The sequence below is a fragment of the Chiloscyllium plagiosum genome, unplaced genomic scaffold (assembly GCF_037043375.1).
Source record: "Chiloscyllium plagiosum isolate Xiang-an unplaced genomic scaffold, Cpla_swu_hap1 HiC_scaffold_17, whole genome shotgun sequence".
NCBI lineage: Eukaryota > Metazoa > Chordata > Chondrichthyes > Orectolobiformes > Hemiscylliidae > Chiloscyllium > Chiloscyllium plagiosum.
Window position 1 is genome coordinate 29,054,149 of NW_028270155.1, and position 27,221 is coordinate 29,081,369.

At 38.2% G+C, this 27,221-nt stretch overlaps 1 protein-coding gene across 2 annotated transcripts in view; it reads left to right on the forward strand.

Annotated features, from left to right (window-relative positions):
- The window catches only part of pmfbp1 (polyamine modulated factor 1 binding protein 1), a 791,959-nt gene that overhangs the window by 505,449 nt on the left and 259,289 nt on the right, over window positions 1-27,221 (forward strand). For both annotated transcript variants that reach the window (XM_087995767.1, XM_087995768.1), the window contains 3 exons: window positions 4,508-4,591; window positions 16,704-16,871; window positions 25,037-25,216. In XM_087995767.1, the coding sequence (XP_087851893.1) occupies window positions 4,508-4,591; window positions 16,704-16,871; window positions 25,037-25,216 (432 nt within the window). The remainder of the gene's footprint in view (window positions 1-4,507; window positions 4,592-16,703; window positions 16,872-25,036; window positions 25,217-27,221) is intronic.

The following is a 27,221-nucleotide window of genomic DNA, read 5'->3' on the forward strand; positions in this document are numbered from 1 at the left end:
GACATAACATCAAGGCTTCAGTGGCAGTATGGCCCATATCTGCGAACTGCACTCCAAGAAAGATAGCGGAAAGATAGCGGTAATTCTTTGGAGCGCTGCTCCTTCATCAGGTGATTGTGGAGAGTAAGACACAGAATTTATAGCAAAAGTTTACGGTGTGATGTAACTGAAATTATATATTGAAAAAGACCCGAATTGTTTGTTAAGTCTCTCATCTTTTAGAATGACCATGTTGGTATCAGTTCTACCTTATCTGGACCAACATGACACCAATTGTTAAAGTGCACTTGAGAATGTAACTTCTAAAAAATTTTTTTACATTGAAAGAACTGATACCAACATGGTCATTCTCAAAGATGACAAACTCACAAACAATTCAGGTCTTTTTCAATATATAATTTCAGTTACGTCACACTGGGAACTTTTGCTATAAATTCTGTGTCTTACAATTTTACTCTCCACAATCACCTGATGAAGGAGCAGCACTCCAAAAGCTGTTGGACTATAACCTGATGTTGTGTGATTTCTAACTTTGTGCACCCCAGTCCACCACCAGCATCTCCAAATCATCAGTAATTCTTTTTCAACTGAATAGCTGTATAGACTTATTCTCTTCTTTGTGCTTCAGTAATGTTTGGCAAATGAAATTACTCTGTCATTGTGGCAATAACTCAAGTATGATTGCCTAGCTAGGAAATTCTGTGTCATTGGCCATGAATTCTTTAGATCTTTGCATAGCTGATGAGCCTGAGCCTAGAACCACATTGCTAACCACACATTAGTCAGGTGTTTCAGGGAAGTAGAATGGGTTTGAGGCCTTGAGATTGCTGACATTCTCTCTCCAGTTCCATTTCCATACTAACTCTTATTTCCACATATTCTCAAAGAATTGTGTCCTTTCATATAGGAGTTTCCTTCAAGTCTATTTCTTCTGAATGATGGTCTCCCATACATTCACATCTAAGTTGGACTTCTTGAGGGAAACCATGCTTCTTTTGTTCTCTCATTTGAATGCCTTCCTTGAGCTAGGCAAAGGAGATCTACTTTAGCAGTTGTAACTCAGGCATCCTAAGTACATAGTCAGCTCGATGGAGTCTGTTTCAGATGATCATGGCCTCAATGTTGGTGTTATTTGATGCTTCTAGGACACTGGTGTTTGTATGTCCGTATTTCCATCTCAAATAGCGTTGGTGGTACTTCTCACAGGTCTTGAGGTGCCGACTGTTTTGGAGCCATATAGAAGAGTCAGAAGGATGACTGCCTTATAGAAACTTGGTATCAGCACAGATTTCACAGCCCTTGAAGACACTTAACCTTATGCATCTGAAGGTGGTGCTCAGAGATTAGATGCAGTGTTGAGTATCTGCAGCGATGTGAGCCTTAGATAAACGGTAGCTTCCGAGGTAAGGGAAGGCTCCACATTGGGGAGGACTTCTCCATTGATCTTAATGGAAGAATGGACCTAAATTTGACATGGGATGGGTTGATAAAAAGTTTCAGCCTTCATGGGGTTGAGGCTGAGACCAATTCTTGGGTATGCTTCCATGAAGACATTAAGAAGATTTAAAGATTCTCTTCCGAGACATCAGAGATGATGTTGTCATCTGCATTATTGAAGTTAAACAAGCATGTAGTGTCATTTTATTCTTGGATTTCAATTGGTTGAGACTGAAAAGTTTTCTATCCATTCTGTAGACAATGTCAACACCAGTGGGAATCTTGTTCTTGACAAAGTGAAGAATGGTGATGATGAAGATGGAGAAAAGGGTGGGGGCGATAACAAATCCCTGCTTGACCTATATCTTGACCTCAAAGGATTTTGTCACTTAACTGTCAGTGAGGACCGTAGCTGACATCTGTTCATGGAGGAGACAGAGAAGGTTAATGAATTTCACTGGAGAGTCAGGCTTTGACAGCATCCACTATAGCACTCCCTGATTGACTGAATCAAAAGTTTTGATCAGATTAATGAAGGCCATGCAGAGTGGTTGATGTTGTTCCTGTATTTCCCTTGGAGTTGCTGAGCAGTGATTGTTATGTCCAGGATTTCCTGAGACTGGTTAAAGGCGCCTAGCGAGGATTCAGGGAATGATCTTCCTGGTAATAGAAAGGAAGGAAATTCTTTGGTAGCTCCACTGTCAAACTTTGTCTCCTTTCTTGAAGACGATGGTAGTAGTAGCATGTGTAGGATTGGCAGGGATGATGGGTTTGCTCTGCGCCTCCAATTTTGAAAATCTCCACTAGAATCCCATCTACTCCTACAGCTTTTCCATTATCCATCTATCTAATGGAGGCTTCAACGTATGCCACACTAGATGGGAGTCCAAGATCATCTTTGATGAGAAGTTGAGAAATTCCGCAAAGATTCTCATCGATTATTATTTCACAGTTTAAGAGTTCTTTGAAATGATCTCTCTATCGGAGGCTGATGTTTTCCCTGCCCCTCAAAAAGGTTCATCCTTACACCACACTGGTTTGCGGCCAAGGCTATTGGCTCTCCTTGGTGGCACAGAACAAACCCATGGAGACCTGCTTGGCAGCAAAAGTTTCAGCTCCTTACCTTTCTCAGTCCACCATTGTTTCTTGATTTCCCTCCTTCTTCTTTGTAACTCCACCTTCACTGTTTGATAAATTCAGTTTTTTGTGTCGCTGGTGATGTTGTTTTGCCAGGCATAGAGAGCTTTCCTCTTCTTGTCGATGAGATCTAGGATGGTATGGTCATTCGCATTGAATTTATGTTAGTGTTTTCTGGTCTTGTAGTCAATGGTTTCTTCATAGCATGAGATGAACTCTTTAGAGATTTTGTTGAAGACATTGTTGGTATTCACTAGTCTGCTTAGTTCATGGAGCCATTCAATGTTGAGCTTTTGTCTGAACTGTTCCTTCATCTTCAGCTGTGTTTGATGACATTCCATGGACATTGAGAAGCAAATGAGCCAATGGTTTGTCCAGCAACCATCTGCACTGATCACCGCTTTGGTAATGAGGACATTCTTTAGATCTTGGGATCAAACAGTGATGTAGTCGATCGTGTGCCAGTGCTTTGATCATAGATCTTTCAAGAAGTTTTGAACTTGTCTTTTTGTTAAAACAGTGTTTTGGTGATCACCAGCTGGTATTTCATGCATCTGGTTAGCAGCAGAATTCCATTGGTGTTGTAACTCCAGGCTCTTTTCTTTCGGATAGTGCCTTTCCACAGTTGGGCATCCTTTCCAACACTAGCGTTAAAGGATCCAAGGGGGATAATTTTATTTCCCTGAGAATGATGGTGAGTGTGGTGTCAGCTGAAATAGAAGCCTTCTTTGGATTCATCTGTAGCATCAAGAATTAGTGGATAGGCACTCACGATCATTGCTTGTTGGTCCATATCAAGTTTAGACGGAGAATCCTGAGGTAAATAATATTGTTAGGAGATCCCTAAAAACCCACAGATGCAATTAGTCTTCCAGAGTCCAAGACAGAGAGAGAGCAGTTGATAGTCAAAACCGTCTGTGATTCACAGTGCAGGGATGCAGGTGATAGGTCATGCTAAAATTAAAAACACTAAATATGTTGGGAGTTAAAATAAGTTGGAAGATTTGCATAGCTTAACTTAAAGGGAGAAATCTATAGGAAAATTTGCAGCATGACAGATACGTTTGGAGTTAAACAGGGTTAGGAAAGAAAAAAATCAGGACCTAAGAATCACTGTTGACTGATTTTCAGAAAAGTTAAATCTTTCCTTAAAGGGCAATGTAAGTACTGGTGAGGTGTGTTCTTTTCAATTGTGTTAAAAGTTATTTTCTGTATATTGAAGTATAAATTTCCTACAGAAGGACTTTGGTGCTTTAAATTTATTTGTTAGATAAATGTTTTAAATGTGAATACCTATCATCTCATCTGTTCAGCTATTAATCAGAAGTTTTAATTGATTTGTAAGCATTATTGGTGTTCGCAGGGATGTTAAGAATAGAGTTCCCTCTAAACTACACACACCATTTAACTTTGGACATGATGTTCCTTTGCTGACATTGGTCAAGGTCCTAGAGTTACCAATGTAAAAGCATTGCAAAAGCATCCTCACTGTAAGCACTATAATTATTCAAGAAGAAGGCAATGTTTTCAAGGCAATGTGAGATGACCATTAAATGCCAGGATTGCTAGCAATGCCCATGCCCCAAAATCAGATTTTTATTAAATACGTCTCATTCTATTCTAAGAACCATAAGTGAAATATCCTGGTCTAATCAAACTGATAACAACTTTTCACATTTTTTGCTCCATATTCGATGCATAATTGTGCTGTTAAGTGTATGTGAAAGGCAGGTGAAGGAATAGAAATAAAGAGAAATAAATAAAAATAAAGGTGATAAAGCCTAATAAAGGATTTCAGTTTACTTTTGAATATATGTTTTTAAGGTATAACAGGTTTTTATTAAAAAAAGCAAAGGAAACAGAATAAAATGATACTTTACCACATCATGATGAAGAATGACTATTGTTATTAACTCAGTCTGTTTTTGTTCAGTTATGTAGAAAAGAAGACTTGATTCAGGAGTTGAAAAATGACAAGATTGCCTTGCAGGCCAAAGCTAATTCAACTGCAGAGAAGGTAAGTGTTACAACTGATGTGTTACAACTCGGCTTTGACATAAATGTTCTGGAATTTATCGCAAAAGAAATTTTATTTATCGTAATTAGAAATCAGACATTTATGCAGAAAACAGTTGACAAATAATGCTCAATTAGTTTGATTTCAAAAATATTCTTTGGCCATTTGTATTGATAATATCAGCACTGTACAGAAATGCACAGTGGCATTTTGATGTAATTATAGCATAGAAAACCTGCAGGGGAAGTTTGGTTTGTAAATGTGGATGTGGGGAGCAGAATTTCCACTTTGGGCACAAATTAGAGAAGTAGTACAATGGGTTAAATTTTACCAAAGGTAGGCTAAGTGTCAATTTTGGAGAGTTTTCTAAAAATTTATTTTCAGGTTCTCTTGCAAATTATCTCATGAAATTCTCTGATGCTCATCTTATTATGTATACTCCACAGCTCTGTGGCAGAGCATTTGATCTACTGTGCACCCACAAGTACTCACTACTTCTGGGATTTCCACTGCCGATTCCATATTTAAAGCCCAGCTCTGTGCAAGGCCAATCACTGCCAGCCATGAGTAGCCCTTCACAGTACATGCATTGGAGGGAAATAAGAAAGAATAAGTTCTGAAAGAACATAGAAATAGTAGCTCGCATTCTTAAATATATTGTTACTGCACATCATTACCTGCCTGACCAATGTCCAGTATAACTGCAATTACAGAAATGACACCACTCATTCTGAGCACCATACCATGTTAAAATGCCTGCTTGGAGGTTCCTACGCTTTCCATAATGATCACGATAGCATAACCTCCTGTCATTGTTCAATGTGAGAACATCACATGTTCTTGGAAAACCTTCAAATTGTTGAAAGTATCAACTTTTATTGAAAAGCAAAGAAAGAAACTAATGGTAAAAGCTGCATTTGCTTCTGTGACTAAACAGGAACAGTTTGCCTTTTGAGCATCAACAAATTTACAGTCAATGAATGATTTCATCCAGCATTGATCTGTTGAAAGCGAGTGCCAATTACATCCACTGTGAATTATTGCACCCAATGCTGCACCATTCCAGTATGATAAAAGTGATGTTCCCCCTTTTCAATGTCCTCATCCTCCTCAGAAGATTGTTCCCACTTTCCCTGCTCTTCAGCATCCATCGCATAACTTATTTGCTTATTGCAGTTGAGCAGGCCAAATCAATCAAGAACTATGCTTCACACTATGTCTGGAGTGTACTGCAAGACCCTTCCAGATTGAGTGAAGCATCAGAACATCATTTTCACAAGGCCTATTATCTGTTGTTAAATGGCTCTCTTGGAAGAATGAGCATCATTGTATTTGTACTAGATTTTATTCAAAGCGTTACATCAACTCTGAATGCAAAAAGTAGCCCTTGTCCCCCAGAAACTACCCTTGTAAGACATCTGGTCATTGAAATAAAGCAGAAACATGAAAGTTCTCAATAATATGGGCAACACTGTAGCTACCAGGATACCTGGCACAGATATGACATTGAAGATCACAGTTGACTTTCATATTAACAGAAATAAAACCAATGTTTCTTCAAAGTCAGCTACATTATCATATAACTTAAATCAGTTACACGTGAAATAAATTATCAAACATACATGTTTGTGTCGACGAGCTTAAAAGAACAGGCCCAATTATTATAGCCTCTCCAGAAAATTTGGTGACCTATCCAAACAGGCTGAAACAGGCAATGGGACTGTTGTTGCAATGCCTCTGCATCTGCAATGCAACAGACAAATGGAAGCAGAAACTGCAGGGAAGGGATACTGCACAAAAGGGGAGGAAGATAGCCTCTTCACAAAAGGCCCTGCTCACCGGTTTTCATGTAGAAGTTTTTCAATTTCGTTAAGGACTACTGTATGAGGGCACTTGAGGTTCAACAAAAAGGTATTCAGAGAACAATGCCATCTCTTTCAACTGAACCTGCAACCTCACACCAAGTCAAAGGCAGCGCTATCAGCAGCCATCAAAGTCAATGTCACTGTAAATGTCAGTGCTATTGGATCAATCCAAGCAGGATATGTGGCATAGGGAGCATTTTGCTGCATTCTTTACATTACTGCAAAAGGAATGCAATAGTGGTTCTCTGCATACAAATACAGTAAGATTCATCATTTTCTTTCCACTAACTGGAGGGAAGCAGGATGTGCAGATTTATGACTTACCATAGCATAGCAGGATTTTCTAATAGTTTATTGAATGCATACTTGTGGCTACGTGGATCTTACTTGCCAATGGGGCAAGATGAAGCTGCTGTAGATTAGCAGCAAAAGAGGTCACTGTTGTATTAGGTATGAGTTGCATTCACTTACCTTGACTACTCATGTGAGGTCATTAAACCTTTTGCAGCATTTCTTCTAAGTCCTCAAGGCTGAACTTAAGAAATCAATCTTCCTTGCCACTTTCTCCTATTCATTTGGAAAACCATTCTCAAGGGCCTCATTGCCCTCCCCACTCACTACACCATAGAAATGTGGTCTATCTCCTCTTCTTAAGGTCCCCAACATTGTATCTGTTTTGCTGGGAACCCTCACCCTGCAGGAAATTTCAGGAGTGATAATCAAGAATAACTTCTTTCGAAGTTCAATAATTCATAAAATATAATTGAGTTTTGAAGACAATTATCATTTTGATAATGTAAACATGAATCCAAAGGAGTAAAGAATTGTCTGTTTGAATAATTTTGTCACTATTTAAGGTGATAGTTGGGTTAGAATGAATAGTCTTCTAACATACTATGCATATGTAGCATGCCACATATTTGATATAATTTGATGCCCAAAGATAATCTATTATCATTATTGTTGCTGTGTTTGTTGTCTGTCATTTCCAGTCTTTTCATTACTTCATCAAATTGTTTTCAAATCTTTTTGTTTGTTCAATGGATTCAATTTTAATATTGAGCAATTGAATTGAATGGGCTGCTAATTAACAATGATCCATTTCTCACATCACACAAGATCAAACTCTACCACAAAGAGTTTTTGTTGTTTTACTGAGACGATCTGAGCAGAGCATAGCTCTTTGAAGCTTTCAGAAACCTGCTTACTCTCATGAGTCAATGAGCCATTACTAACCTACAGTAGGTCCCTTGTCTCCAGTTAAAACACTCATCTTCACTTAACAAAATTCTTTGTGTCTCACACTGACATTGCATTCCCCTCCAGATCTGTGTGCATCCCACATTTTTATTATGAAACCCTCCTTTATCCTTCCCTTCTGTTTAGACAGAGTTTGCAGGTGCCTAAGTCTTAGGGTCAGATGATTTTCTGCCAGAAAATTTCCAGACTCGACAGATCTACCCTAACATAAGGAGCCCATCACAAGCAATTTCTACTCTGGGGGAGGCAGAGGCTTTATGTGAGTGGGCCTTCTGCCTCCAAGGAAATTTGGTGGCTATTACAGAGGAGGGTAAATGCAGAAGTGGGCTAATTAAGGGTCTACTTCAATTCTCTTGGACTTTATCTAGCTTTATGAAAGGCTGTTAATCTGTAGTCTTCATCCCTTAGACATCATGCTCCCTCCATGATTTCTCCTTAACACACCATCCATGGCACTCATTCTTATTTCCATGCATTCTCATGCCCCCATAACACCTCAATAGTCACTAATTATGTTCACTATGAGCAGAGCTGGTGAATCATTTGGAGCTGAAAAAAAACCTCTCACTGATGCACACTTGATTAAAAAAAACTCTTATTCATAAATTTAATTTAGCAACTTTCAAGTCACTCGTGGATTTAAACATCTGTTCCAAAAACATCAAATATAACTAATCATTTAAGAGCTTCTTAAAACTTGAATCAAAATGCCACTTCAGATCTCCCTGGTGAAACCAGTGGTTTTGAGATTTTGCAATTCAGCCAAGTATTCATAATGGGCTCAGGTATAATAATAGCCCTTAGTAAGTGTCAATGATGAAGTCTGTTGAAACTGCAGGAATGAATTGCTTGCTTTTGTGGGAGAGTTTAGGATCAGAAGGGATAATCTCAAAGTAAGGGGTTGCCCAGTTAAGACAGATATGAGGATACATTCCTTCTCTTTAAGGCAAGTGAATTTGTGGAATTCTCTATCACTAAGAGATGTGAAGACTGAGTTGTTAAAAATATTCAAGAGTGACATAGATGGATTTTTAATCAGTAAGGGAACCAACAGGCCTGGGGAAAAGGCAAGGAATTAAAACTGAGAATTATAAGATTAGCCATGATCTCATTGAATAGTGGCAGACTTGATGGGTCGAATAGCCTACTTCTACTGCTACATTTATGATGTTAAGGATGACAATGGTTTTTATTAATCTACATTAGATGGCAATCAATGCACTCCAGAAATGTGTTTTTCTTTTAACTTAAGTTAACTTGTAACTTAGTGTTTTTCATTTATAAAGGTTTGAAAAGTTAACTAACTTCAGATCATGATATTTAAACACTATATCTGGTCTTCAGAAACCTTTTTATCTCCTTCATAAATTTACGATTCCCATATTGTTCTAAAAGCAGTGAAACAATGAAAATTAGTTTTGTTTAAACTCAGCACTGTTTTCAAATGGTCCAACAGATTTTGGTTTCACACCTGATGTGGGACTTATTGAGGTTCATAAGAATAAGTCTGAAAAAAGAACTGATGATAAAAATACCATGGATCAGGCTGTGGCTTTAACTACAACTAGAAACCTGAGATGGATAAGAAATACAAAGGAGTGTTTTCTTCAACTAATACAGCTGAACACATGACTGTACTAAGAAATACAGAAGGTAGTTTCCCTCCTGACAGTGCATTAAAAGCCATATTTTTAAACATTGGCAGAAGTGCATTGTACACCAATTCTGTTGCATAAAATGCGCTTAGAATGGGATTTGATGTCCACGACAGTGGTAGTAGGTGTGTTCAGAAATTACCTATAGATTGAGTTGATGTCTCGAAAAAGGTTTGGCTCAAATGAAAGTTATATCTTCACCTGTAATTATATAATATCTGACTGGGAAAGAGATGTAACATTTACAAGAATGCATTCCAAGTAACTTCCCTTGTGTATGATGCAACATGCAAGTGCATAGATTATAAAGAAGAGGTGATTCAAAAACAAATTATAAAAAACGCGGCATGAATCTGTTTCTGAATTGTCCACAAAGAGCAGATACTTGAAAGTTGTGTTTGTTTTTTAACATAAACAAAATCAGAAATTGCAGGAAAAGCTCAACTCAAAAGATCTGACAACATCTGTGGAAAGAAATCAGAGTTTACATTTCAGGTCCAGTGATCCTTCTTCAGATCCTTCTTTAAAAAACAGAAAGGTGGATAAATCTCCACGATCTGATCAAATGCATCCCAAGATGTTGTGAGAAGCTAGGGAAGAAATTGCAGGGCCCCCAGCAGAGATATTTGTATCATCTGCAACCACAGGTGAAGTGCTAGCTAATGCTAATGCTATGCCTTTATTTAAGAAAAGTTGTCAGGAGATGCCAGGGAGCTATAGATTGGTCAGTCTGACATCTGTGGTGGGTACCTTGATGGATGGGATTCTGAGAGATAGGATTTACATGCACTTGGAAAGGCAAAGGCTGATTAGGGATCGTCAGCATGACTTTGTGTGAGGGAAATCGTGTCTCACAAACTTGGCTGAGTGTTTTAAGGGTGTGACCAAGAAGATGATGAGGGCAGTCTACATGGACTTTAGTAAAGCCTTTGACAAGGTTCCACGTGGTAGACTGGTTAGTAAAGTTAGATTACATGGGATTCAGGGAGAGCTTACCAATTGGATATAAAATTGGCTTAATGATAGGCGACAGAGGGTGTTGGTGGAGGGTTGTTTTTCAGACTGGAGGCGTGTGACCAGCGGTGTTCTGCAAGGATTGATTCTGGGTGCACTGATGTTTGTCATTTATATAAATGACTTTGAGAAGAATTTAGAAAGCATGGTTAGTAAGTTTTCAGATGATACCAAAATTGGTGGAACAATGCACAGTGAAGAAGGTTATCTAAGATTACAAGCAGTTCATGATCAATTGGGCCAATGGGCTGAGGATTGGCATGTTGGAGTTTAATTTAAATAAATGTGAGGTATTGCATTTGGGCAGGACTTATACAATTAATGATAAATCCCTGGGGCGTGTTGTCAAACAGGGAGACCTAGGGGCTCACGTACATAGTGCCACAAGTAGACAGGGTGGTAAAGAAGGCATTTGACATGCTTGCCTTCTTTGCTCAGACTATTGAATATGGGAGTTGGTGTTTTGGACCAGGCCAGATCCACTCAAACATTTTAAGAATAGCCCAGATCGTAACTTCTTTAGCGTTGTTTTAGGCAGATATAAGGTGGATATTCCAAGAATGATGCAGCTTGTCAAACTACTTGGTTTCAAGTAGAACAAAATTTATTTACACGCCACCAAATGAAACAAGCAAAGTAAAACAGAATTTAGAATAGCAACTATTTGAAAGCCCAAATGATGCCATATTCCTGCAACTCAACAAAGGAGCTGTTCCAATTTCCTGCAGCAGCCCCATAAAACATCCCTTGGCACAAAAGGTAACTTCAAATACAGGTTCTTACAGGAGAGAGAGAGACAGCCAGAAATATCTGTTGAAGCACGGAACCTTTTCCCCCAGCAGCTTTCTTTGAGCAGCAGCTTCAAACATACTGCCCGTTAAAACCTAAACCAAACCAGGAACAAAACCCTGAACTGGGAGAACTGGCCACTTCCCTTTCATTGTACATTGTAAAAAAAACCTAAAAGCCTTTTAGACCATAGGATATAGGAGCAGAAGTTAGCCCATTCAGCCCATCAAGTCTGCTCTGCCATTCAATCATAACTGATAAGTTTCTGAATCCCACTCTCCCATTTTCTCCCTGTAACCTTTGATCCCCTTGATACTCAAGAACCTATCCATCTCTGTCTTAAATATACTCAATGACCTGGCCTCCACAGCCTTCTGTGGCAATGAATTCCATAGATTGACCACTCTCTGGGTGAAGAAGTTGCTCCTTATTCTCCATTCTAAAAGGTCTTCCCTTTATTCTAAGGCCATGTCCTCGGGTCCTAGTATTTCCTAGCAATGGAAACATTTTCCCAACATCTACTCTGTCCAGGCCATTCAGTATTCTGTAAGTTTCAATGAGATCCCATCCCCACCCCCATCCTTTTAACTCCATCGAGTATAGACCAAGAGTCCTCAAACGTTCTTTATATGTTTCCTTCCTGGGGTCATTCCTGTGAATCTCCTCTGAATACGCTCGAGGGCCAGTACATCTTTCCTGAAATGTGGAGCCCAAAACTGTGCACAATACCCCAAATATAGTATGACCAAAGTCTTATAGAGCCTCAGAAGTTGATCCCTGATTTTATATTCAAGTCCTCTCAAAATAAATGCCATCATTGCATTTGCCTTCCTAACTACTGAGTCAACCTGCAAGTTTACATTGAGAGAATCCTGGACTAGAACTCCCAAGTCTCTTTACACTTCAGATGTCTGAAATTTCTTTCCATTTACAAAGTAGTCCATGCCTCTATTCTTCCTATCAAAGTGCATCACACTTTCCCACATTATACTCCATCTGCCACTTCTTTGCCCGCTCTCCAAACCTGTCTAAATCCTTCTGCAGCCTTCTCGCCTCATCAATGCTGCCTGTCCCTCTACCTATCTTTGTATCGTATGTAAACATAGCCAGAAAGCCCTCAGTTTCTTCATCTAGGTTGTTAATATATGAAAAGTTATGGTCCCTACACAGCCTTGCGGAACACCATTTGTCACCGGCTGCCATCCTGAGAAAAACCCTTTTATCCCCACTCTCTGTTTACTGCCAGACAGCTAAGCTTCTATCCATGCTAGCACCTCGCCTCTAACACCATGGACGCTTACCTTACTCAATAACCTCCTGTGCGGCATATTGTCAAAGGCCTTCTTAAAGTTCAGATAAATAACATCCATTGGCTCTCCTTGGTCTAACATGCTTGTTATTTACTCAAAGAATTCTAGCAGATTTGTCAGGCATGACCTCCTCTTGATGAAACCATGCTGACTTTGCCCTATTTTACTGTATACTTTCATGTATTCAGAAATCTCATCCTTCATAATGGATTCAGTATCTTACCCATGACCGAGGTTAAGCTAATTGGTCTGTAATTTTCTGTCTTTTGGCTTACTCCCTTTTTAAACATGGGTGTTACGTTAGCAATTTTCCAGTTCTCTGGGACCCTCCCTGACTCTCATGATTCCTGAAAGATCACCACTAACACCTCCACTATCTTTTCGGCCATCTCCCTTATAACTCTGGGGTGTAGTCCATCTGGTCCAGGTGATTTATCCACCTTCAGGCCATTCAGTTTTCCTTGATTGTTGCCTTCAGCAGTGCCTGTTAGCCATTAGCATAGTCCCAAACCCAGTCAAATCAGAACTTCTGCCTTTACAACCCCTCTTGAAAAAAGCTAAGGAGAACAAGTAGCAGCATCATCACAGTTGGGGTGTCATGTTGCAGTTGTACAAGATGCTGTTGAGGCCACTTTTGGAGTACTGTGTACACTTCTGGCCCAACCCTGCTACAAAAAGAATATTATTGAATTGGAGAGGGTGTAGAAAAGATTGACAAGATTGTTACCGGGACTGGAGGGTTTGAGTTTTCAGGAGAGGCTGAATAGCTAGGGCTTCTTTCTCTGGGTTTAGGAGATTCAGGAGTGAACTTAAATACGTTTATAAAATCATGAGGGGCATAGATAAAGTGAATCACAAAGGTGTTTTCCCTAGGGTAGGAGAGTTCAAAACTAGAGGGCATGATTTTAAGGTAAGAGGATAAAGATTTAAAAAGGAGCTGATGGGCAATGTTTTCACAAGGGTGGTTCATATGTGGAATGAACTGCCAGAGGAAGTGGTAGTGCAGGTGTAATTACAATATTTAAAAGACATTTGGTCGGTACATGATTAGGAATGATTTAGAGGGATATGGGGCAAACTCAGGCAAATGAGACTAGTTTATTGGGAAACTTGATCAGCATGGACGAGTTGGACCAAAATGTCTATTTTTGTGCTGAATGACTCTCTGACTATGACCTGGATGAGTCACACCCCACTTTCTTCCCATATTGGTGAAAATTGTATCAGCTGGAACAGGCCAGACTCCACATAAATCCACTCTTTTTTTCAATTGAGCACCTCCCTAGGCCCTTCCATTTCTCATTCAGTCTTAAAGAATCCATACTTGAATCAGGCTTTTGATTGTCCCATGATTTGTCCATGGCTTGATTACTATTTATCTATTTCCGTTGTAAAATATCTTCAGATTTTTAATATGTTCAAGTTATTGTATAAACAATTGTTCTTGTTGTATACTGCCAAAGCAAAATAATTCTGTTCTATTCTTGGATTAAACCAATATGAATAAGGAATTCATTAATATGTCCAGCAGTACCAGACTTGAGATTTATAACATTGATTCTGAGATAATAAAGTTGACTTCTGACAATATGCTATGTTAATAATATGTATTTTGGAAATAGCCACGTGAAACTATCACTTCTGGAATCTTAACCTTTGAACCAAAGATTAATTTAGTCTTCTTGTGACATTTGCAGTATTTTTTTCCTGTTGAATGAAGAGTTTTATTGTTTATAAAACAGCAGGACTATTATGATTTACTTTCTAAAAATTGAAAACAACATATGTTTTAGGCTTCATTGTTAATGCTTGACTTCACTGCTATCTGAGTCCTTTAAGGATACTGTATTGTCATTACTAAAGATGTCCTCCCATTAGAGAGAATGTCTCTGTGATAAATTTTCTCTTTTCTGTCCTATCACAATAGAATTTTCAATATGAAATGCAGATTGAACATCTAATGCAGCAGTTTAAATCAGCACAGTCAGAGAGAGTGTCCAGTGATAAGGTGATCCACAGCTTAGAAAGTCAGCTGCAAGAATACAGAACATATCATCATGAAGCCACACAGGAGGTCACTGTTATATTCTAAGCTGTTTTACATCATAGTCTTTCACTTTAATATGCCAATATTCCACTTGTGCAAGGAGAGTAATAGCCTGCAGATTCTTACAGGTTGCAGCAGTACTGATCAAACCTCTCATTAATCAGGCAAAGATTCTTCTTGAAAAATGCAATAACGTGATTAATTGAAAACAGAACTGGAATTCATTGGTTAATTTATTTGAATAGGATTTCTATTAACTGCCATAATTAACTTGCCTAAGTTTCACAGGTTTTCCATTTGAAATGTTAACGTTTAGATATGTGACTCAAGATACAGGAAGTGAGGACTCAGGAAATAAATATTCTGACAAATTTAGATTTGTCATGTGAATTTCTACTCATGATGGCAACGCTATCATAAGGTGCTCCTTTGAAATGTATTGAGTGGAAGTGGCACTGTAAAATCATTATGCAGTTTTCTCTGAATCTACTTCCAGCATCTCATTATCACACTAAATTGATAAGCTTCAAAAGGAAAATTTCACCCAAAATTACTACAGGATGTTTTTTTAAAAACAAGGAGATGATTAGATATTTGTTTGATAGACTTTTATGAGTAGAATCCAAATTTTAAACCTCATTTTTGTCACTGGGACAAATTTCTGATGGTATTTATCACTAACATTACTCAAAGTTCTAATAAGAAAACTGTAAGTCAAATGTCTATTGTTCCACCACAAAGTGGCTCAGAATACCTGCATTATAAGATTCAAATCAGATTATCACCACAAAGGGAAGCCTCTCCATTGTGGCAAATATGGCAGAACTTCATGGAATCCTAATTCCCACTCCTGAATTTAGCATTTCCTGTTTTCATGGGGGCAGGATTGACATCATCCATAGTTCATACCTCCATTTTTCAGGGAGGATGTTGGCCATTTGCTGCCTCCATGAGAAACGTATTTTGGAGTCATTGGTATCTGGAACCTGGATTGTGGAGATTGAGCCAAGTAAGATCTGGTCTGTTCTCAGTGCATTTTTTTTTGGATAGTTTGGGTACCCCTTGAAGAGCTGAGGTATCCTGTCAGTATGGCTACATAACACGTTAGGGACAGAGTCAGAGTTCCTTAGAGGGAGTGGGAGGTGGTCATGTACCATTGGGATTATTAACAGTAAAGACGATTGTATGGAAAGATGCACAAACCCATTGGAACTGCCCAACATGTTGAGAAGTGCAAACCTGTCTAGAACACTATTGAAATATCAAGATCTGTCAAACCATCTTAAAATGTGTGTTTATTTAGTCTGTTTTCTATTCTAATCTATTGAGTGTAATCTGCTCTTCTCAATATAGTCTGCAAAATAGAACTTTAAGTCATAGAGCTTCACTTTTCCTCCTCTGTGCATGAGAACTTATGGTTATCAGCTAAGTTGACATGCTAAGTGAGGGAGGAAAAGGTGGTGTGTAGAAATAGGAATAAAGTTAGCATAAAGAGTTTGAGGTACCATGGGACATGGAGTAGTGTAAGACACCTGGTCAAGGATCATGGGAGATGGATGAAGGTCTTAGCTGGCATGGATTCGTATTGATGGGGCTTGGGGTGATGGGGAGTGATAAGAGTGAGAGCTGAAAGAGGCTGGCTTTCTGTCCAGCTCATTGCAGTAACTGACAGCCTCCTTTAAAATTAGTAAACTTGGCAGCCATTTTTAAAAGTCAGGTTTGTGGAGTTGGGATTTCTCCTGCATCTATGCACCTGACCAGAGAACAAAAATATGGGACTCCGTCTTTGTGATTTGTTCTTTTAAAATATCTCAATATGTTTCTACCAAATTACTTTTCTGGATAGCACATAGAACAAGATGTATTTGCACAGTATCTGCTAGAATGTAAAATGTTGTCAAATGACAACTAAAATTGACAGCTGAAGGCAATCTGGGGGAATCAGGCTTCAGTAATATCAAAAAGGGAAAGTTCGATGAAGGAACCCCAATCATCACTAATATCACAATGACAATCCTTGTGAAGTCACACCAGGAATGTATCTAACTAACCCTAGCTGTTAGAATGGTAAGTGCACTTCTTTAATCTGTTCAAGTCCATCAGGTTCCCTTTACATCATATAAACAAGCTGTTGATCTTATGATGTGGCATGACATTTTATTCCTGTTTTAGGTAAATCATTGTCAGGATACAATAAGACAGCTGAATACAGAACTTTCATCTCTTCATATTGCTCAAGAATCTGTTGAAAAGATTTCTGAACATAAGCAGCAGACAATCTACCAGCTGGAGACTGAGACTCAGGCACTACAAAGCAAAGTGCTAGAGCTCCAGACAAAGGTAACTACTTTTCAATGATGGTACAATTCATAGAAATGTGTCTAAATAATAATCAACAACGGTGCAGGTACATTTTTATTAATTCTCTATATCTCGACCCACTGATATTTCCCCCCTATATTTTGGTGGTTTCATTCTTCTGAATCTAATAGTATGGATAAAGGGCTGTTTATCAGAGCAAAACAGCACATAGGCATCATGTTCAGCATTTTAATATTGCAGCAACAGAAACTAATTCTTGTTCAGTTCAAAAAATATCAGATTGAAAAAAATCTTAAATTCATTTAAATTTGTCAAGCAATTTTTAGTAGAATTAGTTACAGTTTGATCAAAGCACATTTATCTACTACATAATACATAGCTTCTGCTGAACTATTATTAAATTAGAAAATTATGATTACTGCTAGCAATTATAGCCTATTAGTTCCAGAAATGACTATTTTTAGAGCATATACTGAAGTTTCATTCCAAAATAAATAGATGAATTAGAAATCATTGTATGTTTGTGTTTGTCTAAAGGTAGAAAAATGAACTTTCTTTTCTATTGAGAGAATGCTGCCATAATGGACTGTGAAAGATTTTATTCTAATCATTATTTCTGAACTAAGACACTTGTAATTTAGATTGACTTGTACACTATTCCTTTGTTTTTCTAAATCAATTTCCTGTTCTGCAGAGACTTACTCAGTAGTCCATTCCATGCAGTCACCAGGTACTTGAGGTAATAAAATTCTGTCTGCTGTACTGTGAAGTGTTTGATGTTACTTTCTATAGAATACATCTACAGTTGCAGAATAATAATGTTAAATTCCCAATGGGTTACATAGAACAGTACAGCACAGAAAACACTCTTCAGCCCTCGGTGTTGTGCTGACCTTTTCTCCTACTCTAAGATCAAACTAACCTACATACCTGACATTTTACCATCATCCATGTGCCAATCCAAGAGTCACTTAAGTGTCCCTAATTTATCTGATTCTACTACCAATACTGGCAATGCATTCCACGCACCCACCACTCTCTGTGTAAAGAACCAACCTCTGACATCTCCCCATACCTTCCTCCAAACAATTTAAGATTATGCCCCCTCGTGATAGCCATTTCTGCCCTGGGAAAAAGCTTCTGGCTATCCACTCTATGCCTCCCATCATCTTGTACACCTCTATCAGGTCACCTCTCATTCTTCTTTGCTCCAATGAGAAAAGCCCTAGCACCATCAACCTTTCTTTATAAGACATGCCCTCCAGTCCAGGTGGCATCTTGGTAAATCTCTTCTGCACTATCTCTAGAGCTTCCACATCCTTCCGATAATGAGACAACCAGAACTGAACACCATACTCTAAGTGTGGTTTAACCAGGGCTTTATAGAGCTGCAGCATAACCTTGCAGCTCTTAAACTCAATCCCCCTGCTAGTGAAAGCCATATGCCTTCTTAACAGCCTAATCAACTTGAGTGGTAACTTTGAGGGATCTATGGACATAAACCCCAAGATCTCTCTATTTCTCCACACTGCCAAGAACCCTACCTTTAACCCTGTATTTTGCATTCAAATACGACCTTCCAAGATGAATTACTTCACATTTTTCCAGGTTGAACTCCCATCTGCCACTGTCGGCAAGTTCTGCATCCTGTCACTGTCCCATTGCAACCTACAACAGCCCTCCACATTATCCACCGCTCCCCAAACCTTCGTGTCATCGGCAAATGTCTTAACCCACCTTTCCACTTCCTTATCCAAGTTGTTTATAAAAATCACAAAGAGCAGAGGTCCCAGAACAGATCCATGTGGACCACCACTAGTCACCGAGCTCCAGGGTGAATACTTTCCACCTACTACCATCCTCCTCTATGGGCCAGTCAATTCTGAATCCAGACAGCCACATTTGCCTGTATCCCATGCCTCCTTACTTGAACCTACCATGGGGAACCTTATCAAACGCTTTGCTAAAATCCACATATATCACATCCATTGCTCTACCTTCATCAAATGTGTTGTGTCATATCCTCAAAGAATTCAATAAGGATTGTGAGGCATGACTTACCCCTCACAAAGCCACGCTGACTATCTCTAATTAAGCTATACTTATCCAAATGTTCATATATTTTATCTCTCAGAATCCTCTCCAATAACTCGCCCACGAACAACATAAGACTGACTGGTCTGTAATTCTTAGGGTTATCCCTATTCCATTTCTTGAACAAGGGAATAACATTTGCCACCTCCAATCATCTGGTACTACTCCAATGGGCAGTGAAAACACAAAGATCATCGCTAAAGGCACAGCATTCTCTTCCCTCGCTTCCCGTTTCGGACTTCTACCCGTAATGACTCAGTAGACAAACGCTCCTCAACAACCTTCCTTTCTGCAGCTGTGATTCTATCCCTGATTGGCAATGCCACTCCCCCACCTCTTTTATCTTCCTCCATATTCCTTTTGAAACATTTTTTGATGGTAAAGGAAGTATGAAGACTGATGATGTTTTCTGCATCAAGAATTGGGTACGAGCAAGCGTAGGCCTCTCGGACCTTTGAGCTTGCTCCACCATCTGGTCGGATTTAAAGGCCAGCTCTACATACCTGCATATCCCTGATCATCTTACATCCCTTTGGAGAGATGAATCAAGAATTACTGCCTTTTGAGGAAAAGAATTCATAAAACTCACAACCCTCTGAGAGAAATACTTTTTCCTCATTTCCTCTGAAATATGTGACCCATTATTTTTAATGTTAAAAATCACACAACACCAGGTTACAGATTTTTAACGGCGTACATCCCAATTATTTTTAAACTATTTTGCTTTTCTTTAAACTTTCAAAAGGATATCAACATTGGACTTAGAGAATCTAGTCGATTAAAACAAGACCATCAATTTGTTTGTTGAATAAGTTAATGTTGATAAGGTTGCAAGGTAACCAAGGTGCAAAGTAAATATTCCAAGAGACATTATTTTGAAGAAAACAGATAAAAAGATTAAAAAAGTAGTAGTCCTGAGAGTAAAGGATGACATATCAAGACCAGTGAGTGAGGATTTGGCTCAGGAATTCACCAGATAGAATCAGTATGACCGGAGATTAGGAATAACAGTATTTGGATACATCCTCTGACAATTATTGCACTGTTGCTCCGAGTTTTAAGCAATAAATAATTGGAGCTTGTAACAAAAACAATGTAGTAATTGTGGTAATGTAGTAATTTATATAGGCATAATAAACTCTAGAGAACAGTACTCTAGAGAAATGCAATTGTGACATTTTCCTGGAGAATTATGTTGCCAAGAAATTGGGATGAAGATATTTGTATTGTACAATAAGGAAGGATTCATTAATAATCTCAGTGAAAAGGTGATCATAAAACAGTTCAATTTCAATTAATGTTGAAAGCAGTAAACTTCAGTAATAAGAATCTTAAATGTAAACAAAGCCAGTTATGTTCACAGGAGAATTATCCAAGGTTGATTTAATAGATAATCTTGACAAAAGTGTATGACAGTAAAGAAACAGTGCCAAATACACCCCCTGTTCATTAACACTTAATTCAGAGTAAATGCTATTTAATATTACATAAACATAAAAAGCATTGTGGAAAACGATTTAAAAGGCATTTAGTACGTATAACAATAACATAATTAAGAAAAGAATCATGATCTTGAGAATCAGATGTCTGTAATCCAGTTGAAATTATATTACATAGTTTCGATAGTGACATTAGCCATAATAATAGTAATACAGGTTTTCGGTATTTCCATTTGTTAATGAAATGTTGGGTATAATTCTTTACCTAATCAAAATATAATATTTGACAGAATAGTATGTTAAAAAGTTTGAATTGTTGTGATAAGCAGAAATTGTAAAACAGGTTCATTGAGCTCAATGTTCTATTTCTGTTTCACTGTTATTTTAAACAGTGTATAAACTTTATAGCTTTTAAAGTTAAATGTCATAAAAGATAATTTTTAAAAGATATGGGGAGGCGATAGCCTAACATGGTTAATCCAGACACTCGGGTAATGATCTGGGGACCGGGGTTCAAATGCCAGGACTGCAGATGGTGGGATTTGAATTCAATAGAAATCTGGAATTAAGAGTCTAATGATGACTATGAATCCATTGTTGGTTGTCAGGAAAAAACCCATCTGGTTCATTCATGTCCTTTAGGGGAGGAAACTGCCATCCATCCTTACCTGGTCTGACATACATGTGTTCCAGACTTACAGCAATATTGTTGAATCTTAATTGCTGCCTAGGATTGGGCAATAAATGCGGCCTACCAGCGATACCCTCAAACCGTGAATAAATTTTTAAAAATTGTACATTTGATAATTTAAAAATTGAGTAGATAATATTGATTCAAGGAAATTAGTTTCTCTTTTCTGTCCTAATAGATTTATCCATTTTACATGTGTACTATGGTAATTATTACCAATTCATAAAATCATAATTTATCATATAGATATTTGATTCCTGAGGAGAGTTGAACCTTCTAAATGTATCTTTATTGAAAGTTAGGAAGGATTAGAAAGCCAGCAGTATCTGTTTAATGTTTATAAAATTTGACCGAAAGTTATCTTCTTTGTGGATAAAACTGTAAATGCATATTAAAGGCTACAAAAGATCTTTTCTATTTTATTTTCTTGACAAATCTGAGATGTTGTATATGGGGCTGCAACTAAATTTTGTTTAAAATAATTAAAAGCTCTATTTGCAAGGTTGGGGAAATGTGAGTTGATGTGGCACAGTCTGCATCAGCGGATCAGCAATTCAGTGAGTTGCTCTCCCTAGTTTAAGTGAGGTATTGACACATGAAAAGCTTGCCCACGCAAAATGGTCTGTAACACAACAGATGCAATTTTCTATTTAACGGAAAATTGTGGCAGTGGCATATTAGAAGAAAGGGACTCAGCAAAACATTTGCAATTTTTTTTAACCTTGGTGACCTTTACTTCTCATTAGCACCAGCTTGTTTCCCTTCTTGCTGATTGTTGAGCCTATAAAAGCTAATTTTGTTTTAGCACTATCCTCCTTTCCACCCACAAAGTAGTCCTTTATTCTAAAAGTGCCAGCACCTTTCTATGTATAATTGTTGCTGGACATTCTTCAGCAAGCCGGGAGCAAAATTTTATTTGTATAATTCATTATGAGGCAAGTTCATGTTGTTTGTGAACAAGCATAAAAGGTGTTCCTGAAGTTTTGGGCCAAATACTTTGCAATTAGGGTTACATAATTATTAGTCATCAAAGTATTTCTACAGGATTGTGTATTTAAATTAATGACCTCAAGCAAGTATCCAAAAGAAAATAAGGAGCTCAGCAAAGAAAATATTACTATTCAACAAAGCCACAAAGCGTCAAGGGAAATTAAAATAATTTGATCACAGCACACATTGCCCTTTACTCCAATAACAACAACTTTCTTAATATAGTGACTTTAACAAAGTAAATGATTTCAAGGTGACTGACAGGAGCAAAAACAAATACAATTTGACACTGAGCAATATGAGAAGATAGAAAGGTAGATGAATAAAAGCTTTTGCAAAGAGATTAGAGCTTCTCAAAGGAGTAAAGAAAGGTAAAGTGGCAGAGACATTTAGTGAGGGAATTCTAGAGCGTAGGATCTTGACAGCTGAAAGAATGGCAGTGGCAATCATGGAATGGTTAAAAGTGGATACGCTCAAGAGACCATAGTTGGAGGAACACAGAGTGCTTAGAGGGTTGTGGGTGGACAGGAATTTGCAAAGTGAGGGTGAGGCAAGGCCATGGAGGAACTTGAAAAGGTAGAAAATGAAAAACATATCTGCCAATCCCAGAAGAGCATGGACCTTGGTGAGTGAGGTGGGAAAACAGGGTGCAGTCAGCAGAAATGAGATGCATGCCTACAAGAAGTAAGTGGCTGGTTCTCTAACTAAGTGCTGAACTGCAAAACAAGAACCTTGCTAATGGGCATTGAGGGCCCTATTTACATTCATCTTTAGAACCCCCAGAGGTAATGATGTGGGCACAGCAAGTGTAGCCATTTCATGTGATTTGCTGGCTATGACTGGAGAGATAGAGTTAAAATGAATGCTTTCTCACTGCCTAAAGACAGAGAAAGGAGTTAGAGAAAAGTGATGCCAAAGTGAACTAAACATTTCAGTACCTGTACCCTTTGGCCTTCTTTTGTGTGCACATCAAAGTCCTCATGTAAGTTTTGTACAGCAAAACAAAGGTGCAACCTTGCTATCTGATGAACTTATATCTATGTTTCCCTTATCTCCCACCCTGGCTACCCATTGTTTCTCCAAGTACAGACCTTTTCTCCATGATATCTGCTAAATGTGTGTACAGTGTGAGTCTCTGAGCTGCTAGCTCTAACTGGAGGAAAAATTAAGATATTATCTCTTCATTACTGCATTCCTGTTCTTCCAACTTTCTCTTATCCAATTGATTGGCCAAGTTGTAATTCTTCAGTATCTGAAAGCAGAAAAGTACAAGATTGGGGTTGTGGTAAGGGGAGGGTAAAAAATAAGATGTACATGCTCACGCTATGTGCATCATACAAATCAGAAGAGGTGAGAGGATGAGATAGAAGTGGAAATGAGAAGGAGGATTAGGTACAAGAATATAATCATTTTCAATGTTTTCAGTCCTATCACGGACTACTACAATGACGATGTGTATCTGGCTCCACAGGGATGAGGATATGAAGTCTTTCAGTCCTCTACATGTACAGTGCTGCTGTCTCCAATAATTCGTCATCCTGTCCTGCAAAAGGAGAGAGAAATTTATCAATATGTGTGATGCAGTTTGTTTGTGTGTGGCTACCATGGTTGAATGGCTGACAGTATGAACAAGCTAGGAGAAGTGATAATGATGCTTGCAGCTCTGCTAGCAAGAGGGGTTTAGGTGAATGTTGAATATGAATTAAGATTGATAAATGTTGTTGGTGGGCATCTTATGAGGTGATAGCGTGTTGAGCAGTGTGTGTAGGTATTGATCTAGGTGGTGATATTTGATTTTTGGAGATATGTCCCTGACCTTAACCGTTAGGTTAGGTCATAGAGTCATGAAGATGTACAACACAGAAACAGACCCTTCAGTTCAATTTGTCCATGCTGACAGGAAATCCTAAACTGATCTAGTCCCATTTGCCAGTATTTGGCCCATATCCCCCTCAACCCTTTCTATTCATATACCCATGCAGATGCCTTTTAAATGTTGTTATTGTACCAGCCTCCACCACTTCCTCTGGCAATTTATTTCATACACACACCACCCTCTGCGTGAAACTGTTGCCCCTTAGATCCTTTTCAATCTTTCCCCTCTCAACTTAAACCTATGACCTCTAGTTTGGACTGTCCTATCCTGGGGAAAAGACCTTGGCTGTTCACCCTAGCCATGTACCTCATGTTTTTTAAAACCTCTGTAACATCCCCCCTCAGCCTTTGACACTCCAGTGAAAATAGCCATAGCCTATTCAGCCTCTCCATATAGCTCCAAACCTCAACCCTGGCAACATCCTTGTAAGTCTTTTATGAACCCTTTCAAATTTCACAACATCTTTCCTATACCAGGAGACCAGAATTAAACACAGTTCATTGAACGTCTTGCAGCACTGCATATATTTTTGCAGGACTAGATGCCCAACATTAACTTCCATGTCTATATGGCCCCTACTGCCTTTTTTAAGTTTTTCTGAAAGGACTTCTTATCACCTTACTTGTGTATAGATGACAACTGCCTCATTCTCTAACTCTAGTACAAAAGCTTTCAGTGAAACGTAAGAAAATGTTCGAACAACTCTGTCTCATCCTGCAGTGTTCTTATATCTATCACAGGCAAAAATCACTTCTAAAATTACTCTAACATCTGCTCGAGCACGTGCTCATTTAAGAAATGCAAGTTGACTTTAAGCATTGCAAGCTTGCTTGAACACATTAGCCTCTCACAATTTTGCAATCTCTGCTCAGACTATGACAACTCAACAGTATACTTTGCATTGGCTATATATCACAATCAATTAAATGAGCAAGCAGTACAGAATTTGCACACTGTTTGTTGGCTCAGAAGCAACAAATATACATTAATGACCCATCATAATATCCACACCAGTCTTAGGTCTTTTTCAATTTTGTAGCCGTTGTGATTTTGGCATTTTTGAAGTGATTTAAAGTGTATACTTCCTTTGTAGAGGCTGAACTTGGAGGAACAATTGAATGCAACTGACTTGGAATCTGCCTCGTTGAGAGCCAATCTGCAAACCAAATCAGAAGAAGTTCAGCAGCTCAGAGAGCAACTAGAAAAATCGAAGAAAACTATGAATCGTATGACTGAAGAATTAAGCAAGATTAAAGCAAACTTGCAACTTGAAGTAAGTGCGTGGCATGGCAACAGGGAGAGATGGGGAGCTTGTGGAAAACAAGGAGGAGGGATATGGAATGGGGAGGGAAAAGGGATTGAGAGGGGAAGTCAAAGGGGAGCAAGGAGTAGTGGTGTCTGGCTGGATTAGATGGACTTGCAATGCAGTGTTTCACATGACTTCCAAATATGCTTTACAACCAACGAGGTACCTTTGAATTGCAGTAACCGTTGTAATGGAGGAAGCATGGCAGCCAATTTGGGCACAACAAGGTTTCACAAACAACTTTGAGATAAATTACTGAAAAGTCTATTGCAGTTATTTTAAGGGATAAATATTCATCAGAATATTTTTCCACTTCTTCATATTAGTACCATAGAAGGTTTTACTTGGCATAGTAGATAGCCAACATCTTAAATGAAAACTGAACACCTCCAAAAATATGGGTATTTACTGCACTGTAATGCCAATGTAGATCAAATCTGTGAAGTGGGACTTGGATTCAAACTTTAAGCTGTGTGGACTATCTATCTAGCATTTTAAATTTGTTTTCAGTAGAGCATAAAATTTGGTAAACTGTAAAATAGGTGCCAAACTAAATCTGCCCTGATCCCTTTTGGGGAATTATGTTAAGGTCTGGACTGAATTTGTGATAAATACCTCAACTTCTCATTTGATTTACAGCTGTGATAGTCAGGGATAATAATCAATATGTTTTTCTTCTGATAAAAACATTTATGGAAAAGGTGCATATTTTTGAACTTCAGTTGATCAAAAATATACGTAGCCTTTGAATATTGCAGCTTCAGATATCCTAGATACAGTAAAAAGTTTCATCAGACTTCATTGTGTTACAGCATTGTAATTTAATGAGGAGCTAATTTGTAAGTTTTTTCGGAATTGCTAAATCATGAAAAACAGATCCTGTGTCAAATCTCAAGAAGATGCCAATCTACTGGGGGAAAAAAATAAATGTTGCTGTGTTGTTATAATCCATTAGGGTAGCACACCATAAGTCGAGGCCTGCTGTTCCCAGAGTCAAACCAAATGTTAAATGTTTTTATTTTGAGTACTCCAGTTTACCTGTCTCTCAGTCCAAATTTGAAAGCATAATCAAGTTTCTGCATGAAACAATAATTGTTTATTTATTATAAGGAACTAGATTATGACTAAGTCTTCAAACTCCACCTTACAGACATATACACACAGACAAATAACTAAGAAAGTTAGATTATTGACTGAGTAGAATAAAAACTGGTAAGTCAGATCCGTGCTCTTTCCTTCCTGGTTATGATGTTGAGATAATCCTTCTTCAGATAGTCAGGCCCTTAGTGTTCAGTTGAGGTTCTCTGAAAGCTTCTATTGGTCTGTAAGAAGTACAGAGCATTCATTTGGAAAAAGATACTGATTTATGAATTCAAAAATCATAGCTATTGCTATTTCCACAGGAAAGTTATCTGGTTTATTTTAAGTTCAATTTTTTTTTACTGGAGAGAACAAGCAGCTTATGGCGGGAAGAACAACAGCACACCCTTCAGTGTCTTTCTCTCTCTCTCTCTGCCTGTGTCTCTGTAACTTGCTTCCAGTTCCAACCTGTTCAGTTAGCTGAGAATCAAGCAGCTTCATTTTTAAGCTGTTCATCAACTCCTGATCATCTGCACATTGCAAGAATCCATTGCCACAAAAAGAAATTTACAGTTAGCATTCATTGTGTAAAGTTGTGCAGCCATTCTGGTAAATTCTTGTTTTTAAAAGCTGTTCTTTCTTATTGCAATCCACAGCTTTTAAAGATATAAAAATACATGGTTCTTTTAGAATGCAATGACATTTTCATAATAGTAATGAATTTGTCAGCATAAACTTTTACCAACAGCAGAATAAAAAGAAATTGTGTAGATGTCCTATTGAACCTTCCAACAAATGTACAAAGTTGTTGGTTACCCTTTAATTCAGGTAATGGGGACAACACTTAAAAATGTATCATTAAGAACAAGCCCTCAGAATAATCTTTGGGAGG